The sequence below is a fragment of the Bombus pyrosoma genome, linkage group LG15 (genome assembly GCF_014825855.1).
Source record: "Bombus pyrosoma isolate SC7728 linkage group LG15, ASM1482585v1, whole genome shotgun sequence".
NCBI classification, from domain to species: Eukaryota; Metazoa; Arthropoda; class Insecta; order Hymenoptera; family Apidae; genus Bombus; species Bombus pyrosoma.
This window is the reverse complement of record NC_057784.1, coordinates 10,530,303-10,557,035: the sequence shown is the minus strand read 5'-3', so window position 1 is coordinate 10,557,035 and position 26,733 is coordinate 10,530,303. Positions and strand designations below refer to the sequence as shown.

The 26,733-nt window shown below is 37.5% G+C and overlaps 1 protein-coding gene across 5 annotated transcripts in view; it reads right to left on the bottom strand.

Annotated features, from left to right (window-relative positions):
• LOC122575577 (cadherin-89D) overlaps positions 1–23,469 on the bottom strand; it is a 37,609-nt gene extending 14,140 nt beyond the window's left edge. For 4 of the 5 annotated variants that reach the window (XM_043744678.1, XM_043744681.1, XM_043744682.1 and 1 more), the window contains exons 1-9: positions 23,232–23,469; positions 19,147–19,264; positions 18,853–19,005; positions 7,490–7,620; positions 6,827–6,985; positions 4,251–4,359; positions 3,199–3,401; positions 2,909–3,037; positions 127–1,087 (exon numbers count right to left, since the gene is read on the bottom strand). In XM_043744678.1, the coding sequence (XP_043600613.1) occupies positions 127–1,087; positions 2,909–3,037; positions 3,199–3,401; positions 4,251–4,359; positions 6,827–6,985; positions 7,490–7,620; positions 18,853–18,955 (1,795 nt within the window). In that variant the 5' untranslated portion in view covers positions 18,956–19,005; positions 19,147–19,264; positions 23,232–23,469. The remainder of the gene's footprint in view (positions 1–126; positions 1,088–2,908; positions 3,038–3,198; positions 3,402–4,250; positions 4,360–6,826; positions 6,986–7,489; positions 7,621–18,852; positions 19,006–19,146; positions 19,265–23,231) is intronic. The other variant, XM_043744679.1, reaches the window with a different exon arrangement.
• Between the last annotated feature and the right edge of the window lie 3,264 nt (positions 23,470–26,733).

The following is a 26,733-nucleotide window of genomic DNA, read 5'->3' as shown; positions in this document are numbered from 1 at the left end:
TTAAGGAAATATGTTAAGATTTTGATTAATAACTTCATTTAGCTTCTAGCCTCGTTTCGATTAGTCGATACTCGCCCAGTCGATGATGCCCGAGTTTGCTACACGTTACGAACAAATAAAGCTCACCATTCGATCTGAAAACATCCACAGTAACCACAGCTAGGGAGAATCTCCTCTCGCTCGGATTCGCCGGTTGATCCGCCGCCTCGACGAAGATCGCGTGCCTTCCCTCGAGGATCGGACTCTCGGCGACCGTAATCATACCGGTGATTTCATCCACCATAAACGGTGGCGTGCGAGTCGTCGAGTTCCCCGGTTTCTGCAACCTGTATCTTACCATGCCATTGGGACCCAGGTCGTCATCGACCGCGTACACCTGGCCAAGCACCGTGCCCACTTTGTAGTCCGTTTTAGCAACCAACTCGTAGAGATTGCCAGGCACGAAGATCGGATTGTTGTCATTGGCGTCGAGCAATGTCACCTCGACGTCCACGGAAGAATCCATTTTCCGCGACCCGTTGCGTAAAACGACACTAGGTTTTCTCTCGATCGCCACGACCTTCATTCGCAGATGATCGCGCTTCTCTCGATCGAGAACCGACTGGTCCTTCACCGTTAACCAACCGGATTTAGCGTCGACTGAGAAGGCACCGGAAGGATCTCGAAGTTCGTAATCGAACTGTCCATTCTCGTCTTGGTCCTTGTCACGTGCAATCACTTGCAACACACTGAAGCCATTCGGCAGATTCTCTACGATGCTGATATTATACAGGTCCACCTCGAATTCGGGAAGATTGTCGTTTAGGTCTAGAACTTCCACCTCGACGCGAGCATCCGCTGTCTTCAGGGGGTTGTCCACTTGGGAAGCATGAATTTGTAGAATGAAAGTATTGGATGGTAGGTTCCGCTCGGCGTCCAGATCGATCGGACGTTTGAGGAACAGGGTAGCGTTCTTTGGGTCCAAGTGAAAGAAACCGCGTTCGTTGCCAGATATTATGTCATACCGCACGGACATGTTTATGTTCCTGTCGCAGTCGGTAGCTTGGATCGGTGTGGAGAAGTTGATCTGTTTGAAGATCGGGTATTCCTAGAAATATATAGACTACTGAAGAATGAAAAACTTTGCGCGTAAAACAATTATTTAGCAAATTCATCGTTTCGCAGAAAAATATCAAGACTGCCTGTATGTGACTTCGCCCATCCAAAAATTCACGTTAGAAACTCCCGGAAGTAAGCTCGATAACTTATTGTATAAACCTTCTCAGCCCGCGATTAACCTTTAGCCACTTGTCCACCAATTTCTTCGTATACCGATCGTCGTACGTGCATCGATCATACGCGTAGAGAATTATTATTAGAAACTTCCGAGAAGCTACGTAATATAGAGATGAGTTTGACCAACTCGAAACGCGTCGATGTAATATATATGCATAAATCGGGAAGGAAAGTTAATACACCGATCGAACGCGCTTTCGCGAGTCTGATACTCCACGTCATCGAGCCTGAGAGTTGAAATCACGCCGAATGAATCTCGGCAAACGACTCGCAGCAACGTGCATCGCTCGAAAGTCGAACGAGTCGCGATAAATATCGCGACGTACGTTGCTGCACGATCGTGTTTCCCTTCGCAACGAAATTTATACCTCAAGGTTCCCCGTGCAGAAAACTGTTAACCTCTGACATTCCCGCAATGTGGCACAGCCTAGATTACGGGCGTCGCGTGTAACACAAACGATAAACGGGTCCATTCGTCGCGACGAACAGCGTCGTTAAACACTCGCCATATCGATAGCCAACGATATTTCTAAACAAAGGTTTTCCGAACGAATTGCCATTACAATCACATCTGTTGTACGCTGTCTGCTGGCGAAGCAATTGATTTTTAAGAGTTCGCTACAGGTTTCGGTAGGCGTAGATACAGGTTGCGATATAATAACACTTTCTGAGAGATTTTCTTTCAAACCGGTATTCATAATCAGCATTCCAAATAAAATCTGCTCGAGTCAAAAGAGTAGTAAATACCGCTTGGAATTATTAACTTGTTATTAATCCGTACACTTTGGTAAAAAGTATCTTGATTTTTATGGACAGTGGTATAAACACACAGTAACGCCATTTTACGATTACGTAACAAAATAATTCCCGTCACTGGTTAATTATGATTGGTTTTATACAGTTACACCGTGATGCTTTCTACTGCGAAATTACACACTGTTCCATACAATTACGCCATACAGGCGCAATCAGCTGATTACCGTTGGCACAGTTTTTCAATACTTTTACGAATTTTCGATTTCGCGACATGTTAGATAACTTGCTTGGATACTGGACAAGAGTTGTTTTAAGAACGTTAGATTCTTTAGGTGAAAGAAAATAATTAACTCTTGGACGACGAAGAGATTTCACGATTTTAGATGACTATCACTGATTGTGAGAGTATAATAATTATACCAAGCATATTTTGCGTTCTTTGTATCGTGCAGTTACATACATTTGAAACATTTCTTAGCGTATAGCAATTACTCTAATAAGTAGAATGATTTACACGTGTAATTCGCAGAACATATATTAACGTCTTCCACGGATAAAGATAATCGTAAGCATATGTGTTAATTGAACATTTTTCTACTTGCTGTTTGAGAAATCTAATTATTATTATCGTATAATTTAAAGATTTATAACTGTCACATGTCCAATGCCAATGCCTCCATATTTTCGTCGATGGTTATAATATAATATACGTCGAAATATTAGTCTCGTTACGTTTGACTACAGTCTACTTTATTCATAGAGGTTTGAAAATTTATAAGCGAATCCTTTATCTTATATGTCATTTCTTACACTTACTTCGTATTTGAATAAGAAAAACGCTCGTTTTGTAATAACAATAAATCCACAAAATACTTACCGGCATCGGATAGAACTCGTAAATCTTTGCTTTATACACGTCCCTGGTGAACTTAGGATCCAAATCATCGTTGTCCAATATCGTGATTTTGACGGTCGTGTTGGTACTCCTAGCTGGCACTCCTCGATCCTGAAACAAACGGGGCAGACGAGCCGGCGATGAGACTGATAATTATCTCAGTGATATCAACGTCAAACGACTTTCACCACGAACACAACATTCACGCGCTAACGTGTTTAGTCTATGGACGGGATATATTCGCTGCATATGATATCGCGCACCGTACTCACCGTAGCCGCGATAACCAACGTGAACTCGCGGTCACCGTTGTCGTAGTCTACCGGTTTACGGAGTATGAGAGCGGTTCTGTGACCGGATTCGAGTGAAAATTTGCCCTGCTCGTTGCCTTTCACTATCGCGTAGTGCACGTCGCTATTCGGCGTGTTCGGCTTGTCCCCGTCGACTGCGTGAATCCCACGAAATATCGTCACGCCTGTAATTAAACGACAGAAATTTCGTTCGTTAAAATAATCTGACGACTAAACTACCAATTTCTATGCATTCGTGCGAAATTTAAAGGCGAAAAAACGCATAGAATATGGATCATACGTAAAAATACACGGAATATCCGATATTCGTTATAATATATATCGGGTGACATAAATGTCTGTTTAGCTTCCACTTCTTTGATCGTGTTCGTGAAGATATAAATCCGTATAAAAATCTGTGGTCTACTGACGATGCTTCGCGAGTTTCGATAAAACACCGTGAAAGTTGTTGATTAATAGCGATTTTGTAATTATGTTTTTTCTTCGCGTGAAACGTTTAGTTTGTATTAAGATTTCAGAAAAGTTTCCCACTGAAATACAATTTTTAGTTACTTTTTTTACTAAGTGAGATTTTGATATGAAAGTTTAATAACGAGTTTACACAAAAGTGACGGTCTCCAAAAGTACGAGTGTTTTAGAAAGGACATTTTACTTTCCCCGTAGTATTACACCGCGTTTACGACTATTACGGTATAAATTACATAGTATCGTAGCTAGGTGAAATTTATCTAAATCTAGGTCTTTAAAATACTTCAAGTAACTCTTACAAACAAACAAGGTGTACCAATTCTATGCCATATATCATAAAAAACGCTCAAAAAGATCCTTTCTCTTTCTTACGGTAACTAAGACTAAGAAATTTAAATTTAGATTAGAAAGGGAAACGATATTTTCGTAAACCAGAAAAGCTCCGACTCTTTTTCGGAACTCCTTTTCTTACAAAATTGAATTTCCACGCAACAGTCTTCGTGCAGCAATTTCTTATATGCTAGTTCGTATACGGTATATCTCACCAACTGGAGTAAGCTCGTCCACAGTTACGTGATAAGGCGCATCGACAAATTGTGGAGCATGATCGTTTATGTCTTCCACGTAAACCGTCACTGACAGGTGCGACGTCACCTACAAGCACAAACGTTAAATGTATCGATGTTATTTGCCGGGTACAGGTTCGAAAGCGCTATATCTTGAAAGAGGATCCGATATTGTACGGAATTTCTTTCAATTTTAACTTTTCATATTCTGTTGTTCCTGTTGGTACGTGTAATATTCTCGAACTAATTGAGACAGGAATGAATTAATTAGCGAACGTTGGATGCGAAAATAATATTGTATGTGCAGACGTATTGGTACCCTTAATTGATATCGTTGCATCCTATGTAATTACCATTTAGGTATACATATAAATCCAGATCCAATGCTAAAACAAGCGCTTTAAAAAATTAGTTTAAAATTATTTTTACAGATTTTGTCAATCTTTGTAATTTTGCTTCAAACGATTCGCAAAATAATTATTAAATGCATAGCGCCTATCGCGTAGCGTTGTATCGATTGGGCACTGAATCTGACTACAGACCGTCTGATTCTCCTTATCCGCTTACACTCGCTTTCTTACAAACTTCTCGCTCAAATATTTCTACGCCAATGTCGCTCTACATTTTTTATTATATTTCATAATATACGTTTCATTTCGTCTGAGTTCTGTTTCTCGTATTTCCGTCATATTGCCCGAATCGAAAAGAATAGAAAAAGAGTAAAAAAACAGGCTTGGAAAACCGTACAAATGGAACAAGTTATCAAGTAGATATATCATTCCTTACAAAATGGAAGAAACGTAAGAGATGAATAACAGATAGATAGTTAGGAGATAGGAGAAGAACTGTTCTCGACTTTATGGTATCCTTCAGTACTGCACGTTGGATCGATTTTCATATTCGCCTTTCTGTTCTCTCTGGCACTCGCTTCCCTTTTCCTGTCCGATTCTCTTCGATATTTAATATCACCAGCCAGGGGGAGGCATATTTCCCGAAATTGCATTAACGCATGAAAACGTCCCATCTGATCGTTGACGAATAACGAAAAAGAAAAAGAGTTCAGTTTTGCATAACAACGGTACAATACTCCGATGTACGTACTTCCAGTTTTATTGCATACTCGAAAACGGCGAACTCGCGAAGTACAAAGACCGTTTTCAAAATTAGCGGATCAATTTCGAGGGAAAACACTGCGCGACCGTGTTACCTCGATGAAACATGTGTACGTGTAATCACCGACGGGCAAACGCAAAGTTTCGACGTTGGTTAAAAGTCTAATTGGAGATTAGCGACACAGGTGAAGATAGCAAACGAAACTCGCATCTAAAGATTAAGAAGAGCAGTAAAATATAAACTTTCCTCTGTCTTTAGCTTTAACAGTACGCGAGATTCTTCATTAATAAGGAATAATTATCATTTTTCTATCGTTAAACCTTCGTACCAAACGTAACTACAATTTTCTGATCTTATCTTTATCTGTCTAATCAGATCTAATCTAAAGAATTCTAAAGACGTTACGTTTCCATACCTCGTTGACAGCAGTAATAATAATCTACTACTCAAAATTATAAAGCTAAAGACATAGGATTCTTCCTTATACATACATAGTTATTTCGACGAATTTCATGCAACTACATTATTGAAATTAAGGAAAACAAACAGCGGAATTTAGTTAAAAAGAAGCGACCGTGAAGGTTCTGTTTTCCGGAGCGATCGCGAAACAAACGCTAACAGTATACACCTCGAGAATAATTAAATTTCGCGGCTCGGTAAAAATCGTAATCAATATCGTAACGGTTTCTCCGATTGGCGGTGTTTCGACGAAATAGTTACATAAACGCTTATTAGCACGTGACAGAACTACAAAACCGGTAGCAAGGGTCCGTCCGTCGTATCGAGACCGGTACCTGCACGCTCTAGTTACTCTTGCATGCACCCGCGCGTTAGGCGAAAGAACTAGATCCGTAGAGAAAAGTAGAATATGTCTAGGGACTTTTGAATTAGTTAAGTGAACCAGAAGCCACTCGTATTTTTCAGCGATTTATTATTAACCCAGAACCGGTACCGTTGGTTCACAGGTGATTACAGCAGTTAGGTTAAACTCTAATTATTATGTCACTTAATTTTAGGATACTTAATTTAAATCTGCATTTTGTATTTTATACGATAAAGCTTGTTGGTAATATTTATTACGTAAAATACACAGTAAAGAATGAAATTGAATAGAAAAGAATGTATAGGTGATGGTTAGAGGGAAAAAATTGTTGCAATAATCTTAATTTTTTCTTTTCTCGATATATAGAAAATTATGTTTCCTTCTTGGTAAAAAATACGAGATGCATAAAACCCATCTTTCGAAACTCAAACTCTCTTATATCACCTACTATCAAACGATACCGATCAAGGATTAATACGCGGCTCGTCCGATGATTTCATTACAGTCTAATTACATTCGTGAAGAAAACGAACCGTGAAACGGTAATAAAGATGTTTCCATAATATTCTAAAAGCAGCTAAATTAATCGGACGTTCGTAGAATACTTTCCACAATTTACCAAGGAATCGCCGCCATCGGAGTAATCGCAGACGACGCGGAACTTGAGCAGATTTCTAGGCATCTCCGCGTCCACCAGGTCTTCCAAAGACTGGGCCAGCACTAGAGAGACGTGCGTCCTATTGGTCTCCCTGTGCGTGAAGAAACGAGCGTCTTCGTCCTGTAACAGTTACGACTCATATTACGCGATAGCACATGCTCGTCCAACGGTAAACACACCATTTGGGTATAATTATTTCATTCGTGGTTCATTTAGCAGCGATGTTCAACGGTAAATGCGACACTGAAGTATCATCGCTTCCTTCGTTACTGAAACTATACCTTACGATCGTTCTTCGCACTTTTACGTTTCTAAACGCAGGCGGAAGTTTTCATCTTAGACATTGACAAAGTGGTACATAATACGAAAAAGTGTATATGCCAATATCTGTATTTTTAGAGAATTATTCCCGAAGTAGCTGTTTAAACGAAATACGCAGTATCGAATCAAGCAAAGAAGTTAGAATATAGCGTATATTATGTCGTAAGTAGTTTACTTCTTCAGAAATACTATCAAACCAATGTGCTACGATTACGAAGACAATTACAATTATACGACATATTATAGAATCAAGAAGTTGATACGATCGATGAATTAAACAAAAGGTAAAAATGAAATGCTTACTTTATCGACTGGCATTATTGAAATATGATTTCTCGGATGAGCTTCTAGCGATAGAATTTCCGTGCCTTTAGCCAGATTTTCCGGTACTCTAACAAACTTCAGATACTCTCCTATTGGGTAAAACTGGCACCCTGTAAACATACGTAACAGGCAATGAATAAATTATTTATAATTCGATTTGAAATAAATGATTTTCATGATTCTTTCAATGAAGTTTTATTGGAAATCATTAGGATTTCAGATCTTCCTATTTAACTTGTAGCCATAAATACGATTATGCTTCGCTAGTATGAGGAGTGTAATAAAGTTATTAACACTGATATCGATTGAATTTCAATTACAAGCAGAAAGCAATAGCAATTTTAAAAATAAATAAGAGACAGAACAGGAAATTTTATAGGTACAATATTTAACAGAATTTTACGTAAATTGTAATATTTTGATATACATTATATACATACATATTATAACAGTTTTTGATGTTCATTTATCACGATAGATGTTATCTTCTATAGTTTACTACTGGACGATAATTTAGTGAAACCATCAACAGTCTTGCCGAGATTAGAAAATATTTTATAAACCACGAATATCTTAACCCAATTCGCGACAATGTGCAGAATAATATTTGAGTATCCGTTTTCACGGTTTAAAATAGAATCCCAGAACTAATCAAATACTTTCTAACAGTAATTCCCAATCGTACTTTCCCATTTCCTGCGACTGATTCCTATAAATGTTTTACTTTTCCCTTGCCTATCCGTTACAATTCTTTTTGTTTCCAATAAACCAAATGTTCAGATCAAAAACGTTAGTCGCCGAACACGAAATGACACCGTTTGCACCTATCTATATTAGTAATAGTAACACGTTTCGTGCGAAAACTCTGGAAAATATAAAGTCCATTTGAGCAAGTGAAAGGACGTCGACGGAATTTGCATGTTGATACGGTTAATTTGGCTATCGATCATTATCATGATTAAAGCTCATGGACCGTGGCGGACAGGTTTGACGCGTTACACCTTACAACTCGATCTGATTTTTCCATTTTTTAGAGGTACATACGCTGCTGGAAAAGGGACTTTCGTCTACCCAAGGTAGTTCTAATTTTATCACTTCTAAGATGTTGATTTCAAATTTTACAGGTTTACGTATAAATAACTTTATGTATTAACGAACAAACTGAAATAAATGAACGGTTTGAAAAATAATTATCGTTCTTTAGTTGATAATTGCTGTTAATTCGTTATAAGATCGAAATGTCGAGCTTTGAAAATTATGTTACGCTATAAGAAACCGAAGTAACAAGTTTCACTTTGCATATGCTTTACAGTATTTGCTTATTTATACATAATGCTTGATTATATAATGCTTCACTAAGAACTAGAAACACGTGATGCATAGTAAATGCAGCGAGAAAGTAATTAAATAGAGCTTGCTCGTTAATGTAAAACTCGTGCATAAATATGTTTACGTGCTAATAAGTTTACTCGTCGAAACAATAAAACAACCTGTACAGAAATCGTGTTTGTGGCTTAATATGAATTTGAAAACTTGGTGTTTCAATTACTAGGATTCTAAAGGTTTATCAAAGATTATGAATAAACCAAATTCCTTGAGTTTCTAATATTTATCCTAGCGCTTATATTCGCGTGTTAAATGTAAATGAAATTTCCTCACGTTAATACTTTCGCAACCTGATTTCTCGAAAACGAAACCTAATTTGAGAATATTTGATTCCATAAATATTGAATTCTTTAGAAATACATTATCCATTCCCAGTTTCTCCTCCAATATATTCTAAGTTTCATCCCAGCCTGTCTATGTTTACGTGTTTTTCGTATTTTCATTTTCATATCAATCCATAAATCAATAAATAGATAAATTATTATACAACTATCCAACACAGTTGCAAAAAAGATATTACGCGGTTCAGAGGGTTCTTACTCTGAATACAAATTTACATTCTAAAACAAGTTAGATTGCCTATTGGTACCATTTAATATCTCGAAACGACATTTATTACGCAACAATTTAACACAGTGACCGCAAGAACAAATCGTCCTAAAAAGACGAACAAACCAAAATTACAAGAAATACAAAGAATCCAAATTCAAAGTTACCCTGGAACAGCTCTACTTTTACGATACTATCAGCGTTACGAAACTCGCCACCAACGCATGTTACGAACGTTGCGCAGTTGCAATTAAATGGCACGCGTTTCCTTCAAATCGGCTCCTGCATTTTGTTGCAAATGTCGGCGACTGTCGAGCACGAGCGAGAACAAGTCCACGACATTTTTCCATCGAGAAAAAAAAATCGCGCCTTGTTCGATAACGTGGTTTTTGCCGCCTTTCTCGACAAAATCGAATGTACTACGGCCGTCATTTCTCGAGGATAGGTTCAATGTACCATAACGCGAGGCAACGTAATCAAGTTTTCTTGCCGTCCAGGAAGCGTCCGAAAGGTCGTCGGTTATCCGTGTAGATTCTAAACTGTAGACTCTAGAAACTCATCCAGTCTTTCGTCTTCGTAGAATGTCTCGAGAAGATCATTGAAGTTTTTCTTACGAGGGTAAAAGGTAATGACACGTTTCTTGCCTGATGTTTGACAGAGAATTGATAACTTAATCCTGTGTAACTGGATTTTTCTTCTTTTTCTCCTTCCATCCTTTTTTCTTTTTTTCCTCAAAACAAATATCGGAGTGGTGGTCTGATGCGAATCTAGTCGAGTTAATCTATCAATTAGTTAATGAAACAATTTTTGATTATTTTGATGAACATTCTATCCTTACCAAGAATTAAAGATATTAACGTGAAATGCACTGTGTGTTATGATTTCGACAAGTATCTCTTTATTTGTTTGAAGAAGGAATTCTTTATATTTCAAATATGGATTTATTTAAATCTTATGCTTTGATCGCGTGTTATACTATGGCTCAATTCCATTCTTTGAAACGCAAGAAACAGAACGTGGAATACTTTACGACCTATTCAATACTTATCGTGAATAAAATATTCTTATATCTAATCTTATATTGAAAAGTTAGATGTGGTAATTACTTGCAACCGTACTAATTATGTTAATAGGCTTTTCTATCTTTCTTACATGCCTAGTTGTTTATGCTCTAGTATTCAACGGTGACTATAGTTATTCAATAATAATTGTGTAAGTCGTTATCTCATCGATTGAATGCAAATCAATTACATACGAAGTGTGAAACTTGTACGAACGTGGCACAAGGTGAAAAGAAAAGGAGCAAAAAATGTATGCTCGTCAGTCTTCGAAAGAGGGTCAAGTTCTCTTCTACAAGAAACTAAGTTTCGTGCAAATCTGCGTACAAAAATTGGTTACAAATTTTTCTCCAAACGAGAGGATTAGTTTTTGCACAAATGCAGAGGAAACGAATTTTTCTTTATTTTATTACGAATATACTTATACACGTATCGTTAGCAATATTTTCAGGGCTACTCATGGTCAAAAGATAAATATCAATTTATTATTAAATAAACTTCTTTTATTAAGTAAACTGCATTTCTATGTAACTAATTGATGAAGTAGAACGATTAAAATTTTTCAACAAAATTATATTTAAAAGAATAAAAAATCGAGTATCAAAATAGAAGCATTAAATATGCCACGTTTTGCAAGTGAATATCTAGGCTCCCTAATTGGATATTATTTACATTAATACAACTTAAAAACCATAATATACGGATTAATTTCTATCGTTCGTTTTCTCCGATTACAAACTGCAGAAATGTTTAACTACGTGAAACCCAGGCGGCGGTATCGCGCTTTCGTTCACGTGGACGTACAAAGCGCGGTATTTATATTTCAAGTGGATGCGTTGAATCCAGTTCGCCAGCAATCCGACTAATTAGCTCGCTCCAGACTGGACGCCAGTGTAACACATTGTTTCCGACTGCGAAAGGGGAAAGATCGGAGGGACGATACACTGGCAAGCAGGAGGAAGTTCGCGTCCCACCGTGCCAGATTTTATCTTAATTTATTCGGGGCTGCGATCATCGCGTCAATCTGGCCATCTTACACGATACTGTCCGGCATCTTCCGCAGTTTTTTCAGTCAATCTCGGATAATATCAACCTGAGAACTCGGAATTATATTTCTTTGGAAATAAGTAATGAAAATATGACGAACATGTAAAACGATCTGGCAAAACTGGAAATGAAAATTATAACCGAAAAGTCATTTTTTTATTTTCAGCGCAAATAAACGAGTCAGGTTCGATCATTATTATTTGCATATTTCTCGAGCTAAAGGTTCGTTATTCGCGTTGTCGACGTTTCTAAACCTTCGCAGGTGTTCCCCGAGAATATATGTATTGCAAAGTACTTTCACCCGATCACATGCTGCATTCAAAGCTAATACTCGCACTCGGACACGCATCGCGGTACACGGTCGATCAATTCTTTTCAGGTTTTTCCAGTCACGATTATCGATCATGCGTCACAAACGTCTTGTACCGTTATTGCGTTATTGTACAGGTACGTTTGATTCGATTGAAAATTCCTGTCGAAACAAGTTACCAATATAATATAAATAAATTCCCTTTAGATCAGAAAATCGAATTAAAAAGTACTCCAACCACAAATTTAAAAATACTCCTTCGGTCAGATTGAGGATTCATTTCCAGAAACGAAAGCCAGAAGCGATCGAATTGACGAAAACGCGCGGCTAAGCTCGGCGAAAGCCGAATCAGGTTCGTTGCTCGATTCTTTTCATCGATCATCCGGATAAAGTTTCGAACCGTGCATAATCCGCAAAATTCCGCCCGTAGGAACCGACAAATCATTTGGAAACGCGCTCTTTAAGGACCTTAAATAGACAGAGGAACTGCCTTTCTGTTCCAAAGGTTCTCTCTACTTCTTTCCCAATTCAACCGTCGTCCGTTTTCCCTCCACTCTTTTCCTGTTTTCTTCCTTTCCTTGTTCTCGCGATCTCTTTCTTTCCGCGCTTGTCTCTTCCCTTCTCTTTCTTCTCTTTCTAGAACCACGCTTTTGTCTTCCTGCCACGAGTCGATTCGGGCAGAATTACTTTTCAGAGGCGGCAAGATGGAACGTCGGAGGCGTGTTCTCCACTGGATACCGCAATAGATGCACAGCCATATCGTGCATTTATACATTTTTCATGTATATGATACGCTTGTATAGAGTGGTTCAAACGTTTAGATGTAACTTGGAGTACTTTTAGGAAGACAGAAAAATGTTACGATGTTATTACTATTCAGAGATCTGAAATTACGTACGTACTTACACGAACTACTCGGAAGTAACATTTGTCAACTGCAAAATTCGGAGGTAAAGAAAAGGAGTAATGTTACCAACATTATTTTTTAAAGTCTACCTTGGAATTATAAATTATATTTCATTAATTATGTTATTTCTTTGTGGTAAATGAACTTGTAAAATTAGATCATTCGTTTTTTTTTAAATTGATCATTATTCGTGTACTTAAGTATTATAACATTATTTATAAAAATCCGGACATTCTAAATTGACTTGATGCAATAAACTATGTTAAAGTAGCAAAAATATTTTACGATATTTGTGTATTGATGTAAGTGCCGCAAAATTCATAGCAAAATATGTACTTAGATATACATATGTACTTAGATATATTTGAATTGCGCATTATTGGAAGCATATTGAAGTTTGAAAATTCGATTCCATTTTTAGAAAACTGTTTAATTAATCACAAGATCGGATAGTTAAAATTTCGCATAAATATTCCCAAATGCTTAAGATATTTCCTTTCTCGGTAACCTCGTTTCGTATATCCCAATTTTGCTTCAACATAGATTGAGATAAGTAGTTGACATATCGTTTTTAAATATTTATTTGTGCCAGCTAAATTTATATTGTCTTCATACCTGAGAAAATGTCCAGGCTAATAATACAATTATTATCTAGAATTATCTTCTTGGCAAGTTCATAGAAAAGTAAATAGGATAAAAGATTAAATATATTCTAATTTGTTGATATAAAATTAATGATTTATAGAGTCATTATTTTTCCATTATCAGCGTCATTATTATTTCCACCATTATATTTATATAATGATACTCAGGCTTCAGATTTTCTATAGATAGATGTGTCCCCATTAAAAGAAATCTTGCTCCAATTCTCTATAAGAATGAACTTTGAATCACGACTGTACTATCGAAATGTCAGTTCTTCGTAAAATAGAATTTTCGTCTGAAGACTTGTCTATAGGCCTGGCTTTAGCAAGATCTTTCCAAATGCTTTCACAGATTTTCCCAATTAGCATATCTACTTTTATTCTTAATTGAGATCCAGACTAAAAATTAGAACGTCTTTTATTTCCAAAGTTATTATAATTTTATTCGAACCACGTGGACTATTAGTGATCGGAACCTGTTAATTGATTTTATTATTATATACTTTTTGATACGATCTAAAGAATCTGAAGTGTTCAAACAGATATTTCATATACAATTTAACGTTTCAAAAATCCCATTCGATGTTTTTTAAAGTAAACCAAAATCCATTAAAAGATCTAAAAAGACACCTCCTTTTAAAACATCTGCAAAAGAGGAGAATCTGTGTACGAGAATTAAAATCCAAAATCCTGTCTCCAGCGTCAATTAAGTTGCACGTAACGGGGAACAGATTGTCCCTTACCGGTGGCAACATCGAAACACTTCAACTACAAGCGGCGACAATTCTGAAACGGCCGGTACACATAACGAAACGATTACATAACGAAACGACTCGGTTGTGCGCTACCGGCCGCGGCTGGTGCATATGTTGTGTAGCATTTACACAAGTAAACTCGTTCCCTAAAGCTTCCCAGGAAGTGGGACAAGGTCGGCCAGCTTTTTGCACGTTTCCGCACTTCCATCGCTTCGACGTCGCGGACACCAGCGAATATCGCTGGACATGCTCATTGCTCATACATCACCGTCCATATGTCCCAGAAGTTCTTCATCGTCGTCGTTATGTTTTAGGGTGCTCTTGCGCGAGCTAAGCTCTACTATGCTTAAAAATTCGCCATCTCGATTATCGTTTTATACGAACGCTCGGACCATAAAATAATGTACTGGAAAATGTGTGTTGGCGGATTACGTTTGCTTGTTTCCAGAATAAATTGATTTCGTTTGGCTCGCTGGGAAGAAGATTAGGTCAAGAATCTTCTTTGTGGACGATAAAGATTTTTAGTGATTGGCCTTTGATTGTTTGGAAAAATGAAATATATTTATTTTTGCGAAATAGATATTCAAAATCTTTTTATGGATTGCTGTATTTGAAGCGAAATGAAGATTTTAAAAATGAAATGATAATCGAAGGCAGTGATATAACGTGAAATCAGAAATTCGTCCAATTCGGGAAGGAAAGTCTATGTAAAAATAAATAAAGAATAAATATTTAAAGTCGATTATCGTATGATTATTTAAAGGAACGAATATCTGTTCCATATCTATTTCAGTGAAATATATCGGGTGATTATTTTTGTAAAATTATCGATTTAATACTTGTTCCTCTAGCTTCGTGAAGTGCGATTGAATCGAAAGTAATATTTCAGGTGTATATTATTATTAATTTTCCTTCATCTGTTGTATATACAACGGGTACTGAGAAATCATATTTCACTTCATCATTCGTACCTTTCTATAAAATGAAAAGTGTGTTAAGTAATACCTCGATCTTCGCGATGCGTGTAACCCGTCGTTTTATAATCTGTCATAGCAAATGCATAGTTTGAGGAGGTCAAGGAACGATGAAGAAAATGTAATTACTTCGAAAATTAATGATCGGGTTAAATACCAGATACTATATACTAAAAGACCAAATACTTTCGATAACGATCTTTTTAATCATAGTCAAGTTTATTTTAACGATTCGATGTTTTATATTAAAAATAAAACCTAACCATTAAAGGAAACATTCGACGAGAAAGTTTCTTAACACACTGATACGCTTCTATGGAAAAAGTTATCGCATTAATGTTTTCGTCATCGCAAAGTTTCATCCGCTTGTTTTAATTAAAAATGTGTTTTGCCTAATTGCTTTAAGTGCTGTATAAAACAGCCATTGAAGAAAATGCATGGATATAAACTGTAGGGTTCCGCCCACGCTGTAATACTTTCTGTTGGACTAATAAAGCTGGTTGCATAGAATCGTGTTATTGTAATTTAAAAGCTACTATTTTGACAAAGCGAGAAAAAATACAAAGTTTAATATATCTGCTTCTAATATACCTACGTATGTACATAAAAAATCATAGAATTTGACAATTTCTTATTCAACGAGGAACGATTAGAAACAATGAAAAAGTTGATAGAAACTAAGAAAATGAAAATGAAAATGCCCCTTCTGGAAGGGGCACAGTAGTAAACTAGTGTAACATGCGGTACATAGTATTTCAGAATATTTGACCTAGCAATCAACTAACGAGAGACGTTATCCAAGTGTCTAGAATCGATTTTATATCTCCTTGAACCACACTGCCAAGCACTAAAATCTAATGGATAGATATTTTCAGATTTCTATTCAATCAGTGTTCCTGTATCCTCACCATACCTCTTTAATTACGGAAATTTATATACGTGTAATATACATACATAATTAGGTACACACACACATTGCAGAACTATAGTTGTTCCATTTACAAAAATCATTAGGATAGTCAAACTTTCTCGAAAATTTTGTTTGTAAATGGACGCAGTATAAAATTTAAAGTCACAACGAGAAAACGGTTCGTCTCGAATTTTCCGAAAGCTGATCTCAAAGTTGCGCCAGTGTACGTATATTTAAGTAGCTCCGTCAGTTTATGCAACAGTATATTGTCAGTTGAATTCCAGCCCTTCTCATCTTCTTCCCTTCGAGAATGTCCCCGTTAATCCGAGGATGAAAAAGGACACCTCGAAATTCCGGAGCCGAAGGCGGAACTAAACACTCGTTACGCTCACGACTGAAGATCCGCTGCGGCCTCGATACATTATTTCGCAGATTCTAGCGAAATAATATAGATTTTCGCACGACAGAACGAGAATACGGACCGCCCCGAGAGCCTCGAGAGAAGAGAATGCGCGGGCTCGCGATATCGACCCTTTCCTATCTACATTTAAAATACGACATCTAAGAGGATTTGCGGATAATTTTCTCGGGGTAAATGTTTTTAAAAGAAGAATCGATCGATCGATGTAACTTTTATCTGGTTATTTTATATCGAATGCTTGTCCTAACTTAATCCTGAAACGTTAAAATTTTATTTTAATCTGTAAATCTTGAATCCTATAAAAACTTTAAGTTTTCTAATAGACAAGTCATGGTCCGACGTAATTCTGATTTGGAAAATTATCGATATAAATTCGTATAATACTTTTCGTTAAATTAACGTATAAATCCGTGACACAAAAAAGTACAATTTTATTTCTCGCGTTATTGGGAAAAAGAATTTTTATCAAAATACTTTTCGTTTCCGCGCTCTTACAAATATCTTGTAAACATCTCTATAAAACCTTGAATTTTTTCCGACACTGTATATATGAGTAGGCATGACCTCAGCATTCGTATGTATGTACGAATACATGAATACGCCGTGAAAATAATTAAAAGCACCGAGGTGAAGAGCATGAACACACGAACACTAAGAAAGTAGGAAACTTTTACTTTTGGAGTGCTGTCAAAGAGATTATTTCTATAGAGCGCAGGAAGGAATAATATATCAAACAAAAATACGTCTCACTGAACCAAAACTTGGAACAGAATGATATTGAAAAAGACACGTTATTAAAAAAAAATTTACAGAGAGAACATATAACAACATTACAAGACAAAAAGAAGTGAAATCCCAGAAAATTAATCTGTAATGTAATTTACCTAAATAATCGAAATGAATAATTGGAATAGACTACGCAAAATGGCAACGATATCTAGCAACTAGCTAAATACCCAATAATTCACTTTTCTTCCGTATTTTTCATTTTCGATCCTAAAATCGGTTAGGCTAATATATCAAACCCAACCAAGCACCGATTTAATTAATTCATTTGCACACGACCAAAGCATAGGTGAAGGTTCATTAACGAGCATCAAATTGCAGTTTCAATACGAACGAGACCTCGATCTCACGATCTGAAATGGTAACGATGAGAATCAACGATCCATTTTAGCGAAGGAACAGCGTTTCTCAAAGTGTCGCGGGCGATAGTAGGTCAGGAATAGATTTATCTAGGTGCATTCGCCTTGCACTTTACGCGTGAAAAGAATCATACACCGCAGAGAATATTTTTATTATTTTCTCTTTCTCTCTCTCTCTCTCTTTATCTCTCTCTCTCTCTCTCTCTCTCTTCCTCCTCATGTTATGTGTGAACAAGGAACCGACGTTACGAACAGTTGTTATTTTTCGTTTTTTTTATTGAAGAGCAAGAACGGTTGCCAAGTTACGAATTGTTCTTTCCGCTTTAATAACTCGGTTGGTTGGAGAGAGTCTCAGATGAATGAAATATTGCGATATGTTTGATCAACTTTGCTTCGTTTTCGTTTAAATTCCAGCGCCTCTCGAAGGTCAAGTTCAAAGCGTAAAAAAATTTGGTTATTTCATATGTGAGAACGGTATTTATTCGAAACTACATTGCACGAGTTCGTTATGTTAAAAAGAAACATGTAATCTTGCAATAAACTTATTCTTCTATTAGCAAATTTGGTATTCAGCTATTTTATAAATCTTGAGATAATTATTTAAACAGTAACGACACGTTAAATTTTCATTAATAATAGATATTTATTTAAAAACGAATATTTCTTAAAAGTGCACAATAATTCAATAATATGAAATATCATCGACCAGTCAAATCGTATTAAAGAGCAACATTGGCGTCCACCGATACTATAATATATTGTAGAAATAATATTACATTCGAGAGAAATAACGGGGTTGTTTGTTATCCGCAGTGACAGAATATTGCGTGATAAAAGCTTGCACGTAGATTTCTACAGAAACTTGGTCGTACAGCGTTCAAGAGCACCGATAAAATCCCATCCCCGAGAACTAAATTATATCGGTCAGAATGGTGCGGCGAATCTGTTGAATTAAATATCGTGTACCGGAAACAATACGACTTTTATTTGGCGATTCTACGCTCTCTTATCGTTGCACCGATGTTCTCAAGTTTCGGAACATTTTAAGCACACATGACTATTGTAATTTTATATCTGGTTTAATAGTCTGTTAAATATTAGTCTATTAAATCTTTTTAACACTTTGAATTACAACCTTACACTACTATAATTCTCAACATCGTGGCAAGACACAACATACTGTTTGAGAACCGCCGTTCTAAAACTCACGCAGCCATGAAATATTGTTTAACATACCTGTCGCAAGATCAAGACGGTCGACGACCACCAGGAACGTCGCCAAGGTAAACCAACGGAGTACCGACGAAATCGAAGGAAGCTTTTCCCCTGATCGCGTCATGTTTGGTCCTCTTCTTCTTCAGTTTGGTCACAGCTTACCCTCGTGCATGTCTGCAAATTATTCACGATGATTCGTCACCTGGCACACACTCTCGAGCTCTATGACGCTGCATCTTCGTCGATCACACTAAAGATGCAACGTTCGCTCGATGTACACGATCACGATGGCTCGCTTGGAAAAGACGGCTGCACCTGAATTATCTTGGCGTCTTTTGTTGCGACCGGGGGAATCGGACGTCCCGTAGAGCAATTAGGCTTGTGATCGCTGGTGGAAGGGAGTATTCTTCGCATTTATAACGAAAGGTGTAGCCTTTTCAACGATGCAGCGAGGAAATAAGGAAAAGAGATTGATCAGTATTATGGCATTTATCTTTTATATATCGCTTATATATTGCTGTGCATTTTGGGCGTTGCGAATGACTGCGTTCCAAGTGCTATAGATGTGTGGATGGGGCGAATGTTAGGAATGCGTGAATGGGCCAAGTTTTAGAGACACGTGGCGAGATATCATTGGATGGACTATGCTGGTCAGATAGCTAGAAAACGATGTAACCTAGACTAGGAGCGTACCAACGTCGAGAGGGAAGCGACCAGGTTCTCGGTGTTCGCCGTGCAATTAAGTTCAAGTTAAAGAGAAAGCACCGGCGTAATACATTCGCGCGGTAGGATCGTGTAATTGTTCCCGCGGTGAAATTGTGTAAATTGGACACGGACTACGGTGTGAAACGCACGATGTCGGGGAAAATTCGATGGAACGAGTGAGAATGAAATCGAGAATGATGACAAATTGACGTAACGGGAGGATGACACTGGTGCAAGGTTCATTTAGATTTCAATCGATTGAGAAGAAGATGCGATTGTTTGGTTGAGGAAGAACTCGAATATCGAAATGTTTCTTCCACGTACCTACGATACATCGTTTCGAGTTACTTGCAAAGTTAAATCATGATTGAACACAGTTAATCCGAAAAATATTAATTACCGAGCTCGTTTGACAGGTTTCCAACGATTACTATTCTAGTAAATTGCATTATATGTAAAGAAGAAAATATTTCGAGTAACGAATGAATCGGTAAATAATTCAATTAGAACGTTTAAACGATAAAAATACAAATTTGAATTTACATATCATAATGTATTAAATAAGTCAGACAGACACATTTCGACTGGTAAGGTTACAATGACAATGACATAGGAAGAATGTTAAGAAGTCGACGACAAATTATCACGAAGATCTGTGTCGGCGTTTTTGCACGCCACGATTTCACTTTCGACGATGTTAGTGACCGTAACTCGAACAAATTGGCATTACGCGAATCGAGGCTGTCAATCAACTCGACATACTCCGGGGGATCTTAGGATGAATAGAGTAGTTCGCGACGATCGCTACCGCTTTGAAAAAGAAATCTGATTTCTTTTTTCATCGTTGCTTTTATCAGACTGTAATCCGACAGTTCAATTTTACTATTTTACATCGTGCAAACGGTGAGCATTTTTCCTTTTGTTAAAATAATTAAGAGAATGATTTATAAAATATTTACATAACAAAATGCGTGTATGTATTGTATGTATATAAAGAGAACTATACTGCTATCATAATTTCATATACAAAGGAAAGAATCTGAAAGTGTATTTCCTACAACGATTAATCACAATAATTAAACTTGTTACTTTGATATTAGGAAACGCTCTTATAATTACAACGTTTGTCGTTTGTACAAACCAGCAATTTGAGAATCACTAAACGATATATTACTGTGTATTTAGCTACTTCCTTCCACGATAAAAGTAACTAAAATAAAGTTTCTCTTGGATAAGTCATATTCATATGAGATCTAAAATCACATATACGTAAATAATTATTATGTACGTAATGTCGTAAACTTCTTAATCCTTCCATAACTAAAACAACTCTGCCAAATTTCACAAGTTCCTCAGATCCCAAACTGATAACTCTACTCTTCGTAAATTTTCAATTTTATCGACTACGTACGTGATTAGAGTTGACTTTTAAAGAAGAAATTGATTTATTTCCATAAGATTATTCGTCGTAAATAAATATCAATTCCAAGTAATTTCTAGTTTTCAAAAGAAAAGGATATTTCTCGCGCCTTTTGCTACGAAAAAGAAAATTGTAGCGTCGCTAGATTTTCCTACTTTCCTGACCGACTCGCTAACGGTAAGAAACGGTATACCCATAAACAGCCTGCGTGTTGCCTTACCGATGCACAAACTAACTGCACAGCTATGCAAATGCGTATACACTCACGGATCACGAAGTTCGACCTTGATGAAGCGTAAGTCTAGAAGAACTCGTGGAAGAGCGAAACGCTAAGACAGTGCTCGAGAGGAACGGAAGCACGAGCCGAGAGTTAAACTCGAGCACAAGTGAAACAGTGAACCTACTTTAAAGTAGCGAACGGATGAAAGCCGTATAAATTTCCAGGCGTTCCAAGTGCAAGGACGTAGCGCACCGTTTTCTCGTAGAAGGACGATCCGATTAGAGGGATCGTGGAGGTGGCCGGGCGATCGGATGCACCGTTTTAACCGAATTCTCGGCATTATTATCCCTGCCATCGCTGTTTGTTCCGGGATAGAAACGATAAAAGTTTTAACGTGATCCCGGAGACATTTATCTTACAGCGATCGTTTCAAACATTTTAAATATACTAAATAATATATATAAATAATTCTACGAGTCGTATTCAGATTCTGTCCTTTTAATGGTTTCTCCGGTGGTGTACAAAGAATTAACTATAACATTTCGTACGAGATCAACGGCAATTTAAGAAATTAACGTGTCCGTAATTATAATGCTTCAGTTTATCGCCGAAAGATCAAAAGTTCCAAATCGCCCGACCATACTTGTCTCTTTCTACTTAACGTCGCATAGCTGAAAAGTCCTCGTTGATACATAGAAGCGACCGATCTCGATCAGTCGCAAACTTCCGTCATTCTGATAACAGCCTCGAACTTGGTCGAGTAACATGCAAATGATCCGTGGTTCCCTGTGACCCGACGCGCCGCAGTAACTCGACGATCCGAAGAAAACCACGGCGCAGACAAAGAAGCGCTTAATAAGAAGCTCGTAAACGGCGTAATGATACTTCCGGACCGTGTACCCCATAACCGCGCGGCAAAACTTTCGCTCAATTACGTGTTTCATGTTGCCCGAGTGAACGGTATCTGTCTTAATGGCGCAAGCACGCACCTTGAGCGTTATCATCCAGAACCGGACCACGTTCTACTCTGCAATCTTATCAGAAATAAATCGCCTATTGTGGTACGAAGGTATTTAGGTCAGGATGGTGGTCGTTTCGTCTGAAAAATTTATCTATTAGTGATTGAGATTTTACAACGTGGATCTTTAACCTTTTCAGAGATATAAATACATCCATGAGTTCAAGAACATCGATCTATTAAATATATCCTGTCAACTACGTACTACGTATTTGAAATGCCATAAAAATCGACTTTCATCGCTTCCGTAATTCTATTCGCCCCCGCTTATTCTCTAATTCGTTATCTGAATTACATATATTTACGTTAGAGCTGGTACGAGTAAATTCCCGAGCAATTACTCAAATGAAGTTCTCCTCCAATGAATCACTCGAAACTTTTTACTCGCTACGACCGGATAGAAAATGTATGAAAACAACAGTGGTTTATTTTCCCTGACATCGTTTTCCACTCTGTTTCTATTTATTAAAGCGTAGAAAAATTTATCGAAATTGAACGAAGATCGAGCTCTTTTCCATAGGATTTTAATTTCGAAGAAATACCTTGAGCGAGAAATAACACAATTTTGCTCGACTAATTAGGTTTCACCTGGTAAAAATATAAAAGCAGAAGTTCTGAAACCTCTTCCATTCGATTTTCTACCATCCCGATTCATATTTCCGGAATATTCATATTTCCGGAATATTCATATTTCAAAATCTCATACGCAACCTTAAGTCCTGTTGCATTTATAGTTACCAACACTAGATATCCTAACTACGTAATCGCATGATATTGTTTAATCAAACATACCATTACTGGAAGAAACAAAACGAGTCTTCGGTTACTAAGCGTATCCTGCATCTTAAACCGAGTAATTCGACTGAAAACTAGCGTCTTAAATCTGGTTCAGAATTATGCGAGAAGATCAACCTGACCGTACGAACTGCATCCATAACCATTCAACATGCCATCAAACTTATCACTCATCGCTCGCATCTTGCTTCAACGATAGCCGACACTACCAAACAATCCCATCAGTTGTCTGGTATACCAACCTTCCTTCGATCACGACTGCACTTCCTCTTCCACGATCTAAGTACTCTAAACAAATAACAGAGTACTGTAACCGAACAAGGTACGCGAACACAACAGGTGCGAGGACAGCACGCGACACTCGTTACCCGAATGAGCTGCCCGGATGGTGTGGACGAGCTCTAATAAAGAATCGGTACGAATTCGCGACAAATCGTGGTCTCCCTCCTCGACCAGCGATCAGGACAAAACTTTCGCCCAGTTTCGCGTTTCACGTTTCACTGGTGACTGGCATTGGCCGCGGTCGGACGGCGGCCGTGCGTCCACCACTTTCGGTCCACGAGGTTCCCCACGAGTAATACTTTCGACTTTGCCTACGAGTCGGATACGCGCGACTAGTCGGATCGCTCGTGTCCTATTCGCTCGCGCTACCGACTTCGTCCACGTTGTCCCGGCCAAGGAACGGGCAAGTGGTTCGCGCGCGTACACCGCCGTTCGTATATCCAGCATTCACCCCTCTTTTACGCGCGAACCACGCTCGTCCTTTCGCTTTCAGCGGCCACTGACCATCGCAGCGACCATCGTGCAGTACGCTGACAAACAAATGCCTCACCTGTGCTCCGTTACTCGTCTTTGATAAGATTAATCCTGGGTCTTGGGTTGAAATGAAACGTGATCGTAAAAATGAGAAATGGTCCAAGTTTTCCAGCGATGGATGAATACAGAATGACAGAAACGTACTGACAGACAAAAAGTTTGGAAGTAGAACGAGGATCGAAAGGCACTCTATGACAGAGATGAAAACGATAGATATCTTTGGTGCTAACGATAAATGATAATTTTATAAACATGCATATGGTGAAATATATTATTCGTTTATGTTAAATATAGCCAACGCTAACGTTGAAGGATCGTTTTATAAATACCAACGATAGCAAATTTCGAAAGCAAAATGGTTGAAAGCGATCATCGATATCGATCGCGTATATTATATGTTTTACTAAAATACATTTAACAAGAAGTACTCCACTTATTCGTACATTTAGACAAAAGGCGGAAGCCATAATGTACAATAAGACGCAGTTCCTTATTGGTTATCAACTTTCAAGTGAAACTGTAACATCATTTGACTCCTTTCATTCATCTACGGTTGAAAGGCTCGTTTCAAGAAAGTTTTGTGTAATACCGTTCATTACGTCTAATCGTGATAACGATCACACCGTTCCTCGTAAAACGCTGTTCCTGCATCTCTTTAATATTCAGTTTCTGGAAGTTAAATGCTTAAAACGTTTCAAACTCGTGAGATTTCATAAAAAATTGCTCGCAATTGCAGAGATCATGCAACAAAAATTATGTTAGTAAACCTCGTGCTTCCTGTAAAGATCGCTTTCCTTTCTATTTGCTATGCCACACACGTTCGTTTCAAGCTTTGCTCTCAGAATTTTCCATTCTTTACTTTTCTCCGTTGAAAGTAAGTACGTACGTTCGTTTCAATCGAGGTTTCTATCGTTGACAATCAAAAATATTCTCTAACTATCGCAAGGACACGCGCGCAGGCTCACAGCGAGGAAAATTTCAAGCCCGCGCTGTAATCCTATGCAACGAATAAGATTTCTCAGACTTTCAGGGCCAAGGTTGTTACGGTTGATACTACCCTCGGTTCCCAGCAGATCCCTGTCGAAATCTGTTTCGACGTCTCTAGAGTATTCCAGCTAACGTTATTAAAACTCGCAGGATGCATCGACGCGCATTAATGCAATTAGGATTCGTGCGGAGTTTGCCTTCTTAATGGAATTACACGCAATACTGACGAAACACCAAAACTCTGAATCGCGTTTCAACGCATCGGTACTTTACTTGAAATATTCGATTCGTTTAACATATCGTTACGATAAAAAGATTTTTCTACACTTTCAATAGCGAATACTTTCTATAGAAAAGATTTCATTGAACTAATTGTAAATACTCTTTTAACGCTAATCGAAATCTTACATCTAATCTTGATCTCTATATTTTACAAACTTACCACACTTTCGTTCGTCATCGTATGTAGCTCCTCTCAGTTTGTACCACTTTTGGTGAATGTATCCTATTAATACGAACCGCGTGATTACTATATCGATTTTCGATAAATATAGTTAAGCGAATGGCGTCGATCCGGAAGAATTTGAGACAGAACGATAGTTGGGATTGCAATCTATACATCAGTTGGTCGGTAAGCAAGAACCTTCCAAGGTAATTGGTCAAATTAAGCGAGGAAAAGTGAACGTACCACGGACAGAATCATGCAAATAAGCGGAGAACAGCAAGGCGCGATTGTTTTTGTGGCAAGCAATAAAGCCACGTTAACAAAGAGAAAATGTGTGTTTCCACAATCGACGTAAAAACAACTTATTGACCGCAATATTGAAGAAAAACAGGTGTTACCCTATCAAATTAGCGTCGAAAGCGCTGATCATCGTTAAGCAATAGCATAAAATCGATTTCTTCGTACTTTTGTTCTCTCAATTTCACGATACTCGGCCGTTTTATGCTGATTTGAGACACTGATGAGCTATTTTTTTAGTTGGAAGATCGAAAGTTTAATCCGATAGTTACATGATAGTTGCTTGACTGTTCTCTGGAAAATGTAAAAAAAAAATTGTTTCCTGCGATAATGTAAGGAATTACGCTTCTTTCCATAATTTGTTGTAATTTTTCAAATTTTCAAATTAAGATAGTATCGTGGAAGATCTTTGACGCATTCCATAAATCCTGCGGTAAATCAAAATTCCAAATTCATTCATCTTCACTGCAGAGCAAATACGTGGGAACGATTTCGTATTTAAAATTTATTGTTTTCACGAAGCATTTATTGTTTTCATCACGTATCTCCTTCGAGCCGACTTCGTTTTGATTTATCCGAATACACTATGTGCACTTCTCCAGCGTTTCGATTACTTGAAAACATATTTCGAACATTTCTCTTATACGAGAAAGGCAATTTTTCAAACTGTTACTTCTTTAACAACTTCTTCCGAAGATTTAAGAAGTTAAAGTTAAGAGGTTCGCTCCAACGAAATTAATTAGCGGTATAGTTAATCTTCCCGTTAATGATGTCTTTGGTGCCTGAACAAAGATTATTCAGGAAGTTTCTTAAAATATTGAACAATATGTCATAGTCTGATCGAGTAATCGTAATTGAATACGGGTTTCATCGAACTGTCGTGGAATTTATTCATCAGCGGAGCGAGTCTTTCACGATTGATGCAAAGCAGTTTCACCATTAACATTTACGCGGCATTAGCTATTCCTCCTGGAGATAACGAATGATTTATAGCGTCCTCGTTTACTTTTCAATCGTAATTCGGTCTTAACGAATCTTCGAGTGAAAAATTCCTCACAAAATTAATCGTTTTTCGAAAAATTTTCCCTAGATTAGATATATTAAATAATTGCTATTCTTTTTAATATTTAGCAGCGTCTTTAAATTGGTAAAACATTAAAATTTTGTATTTTCGAATTTAGGCTTCGTTCGTGTGTAGA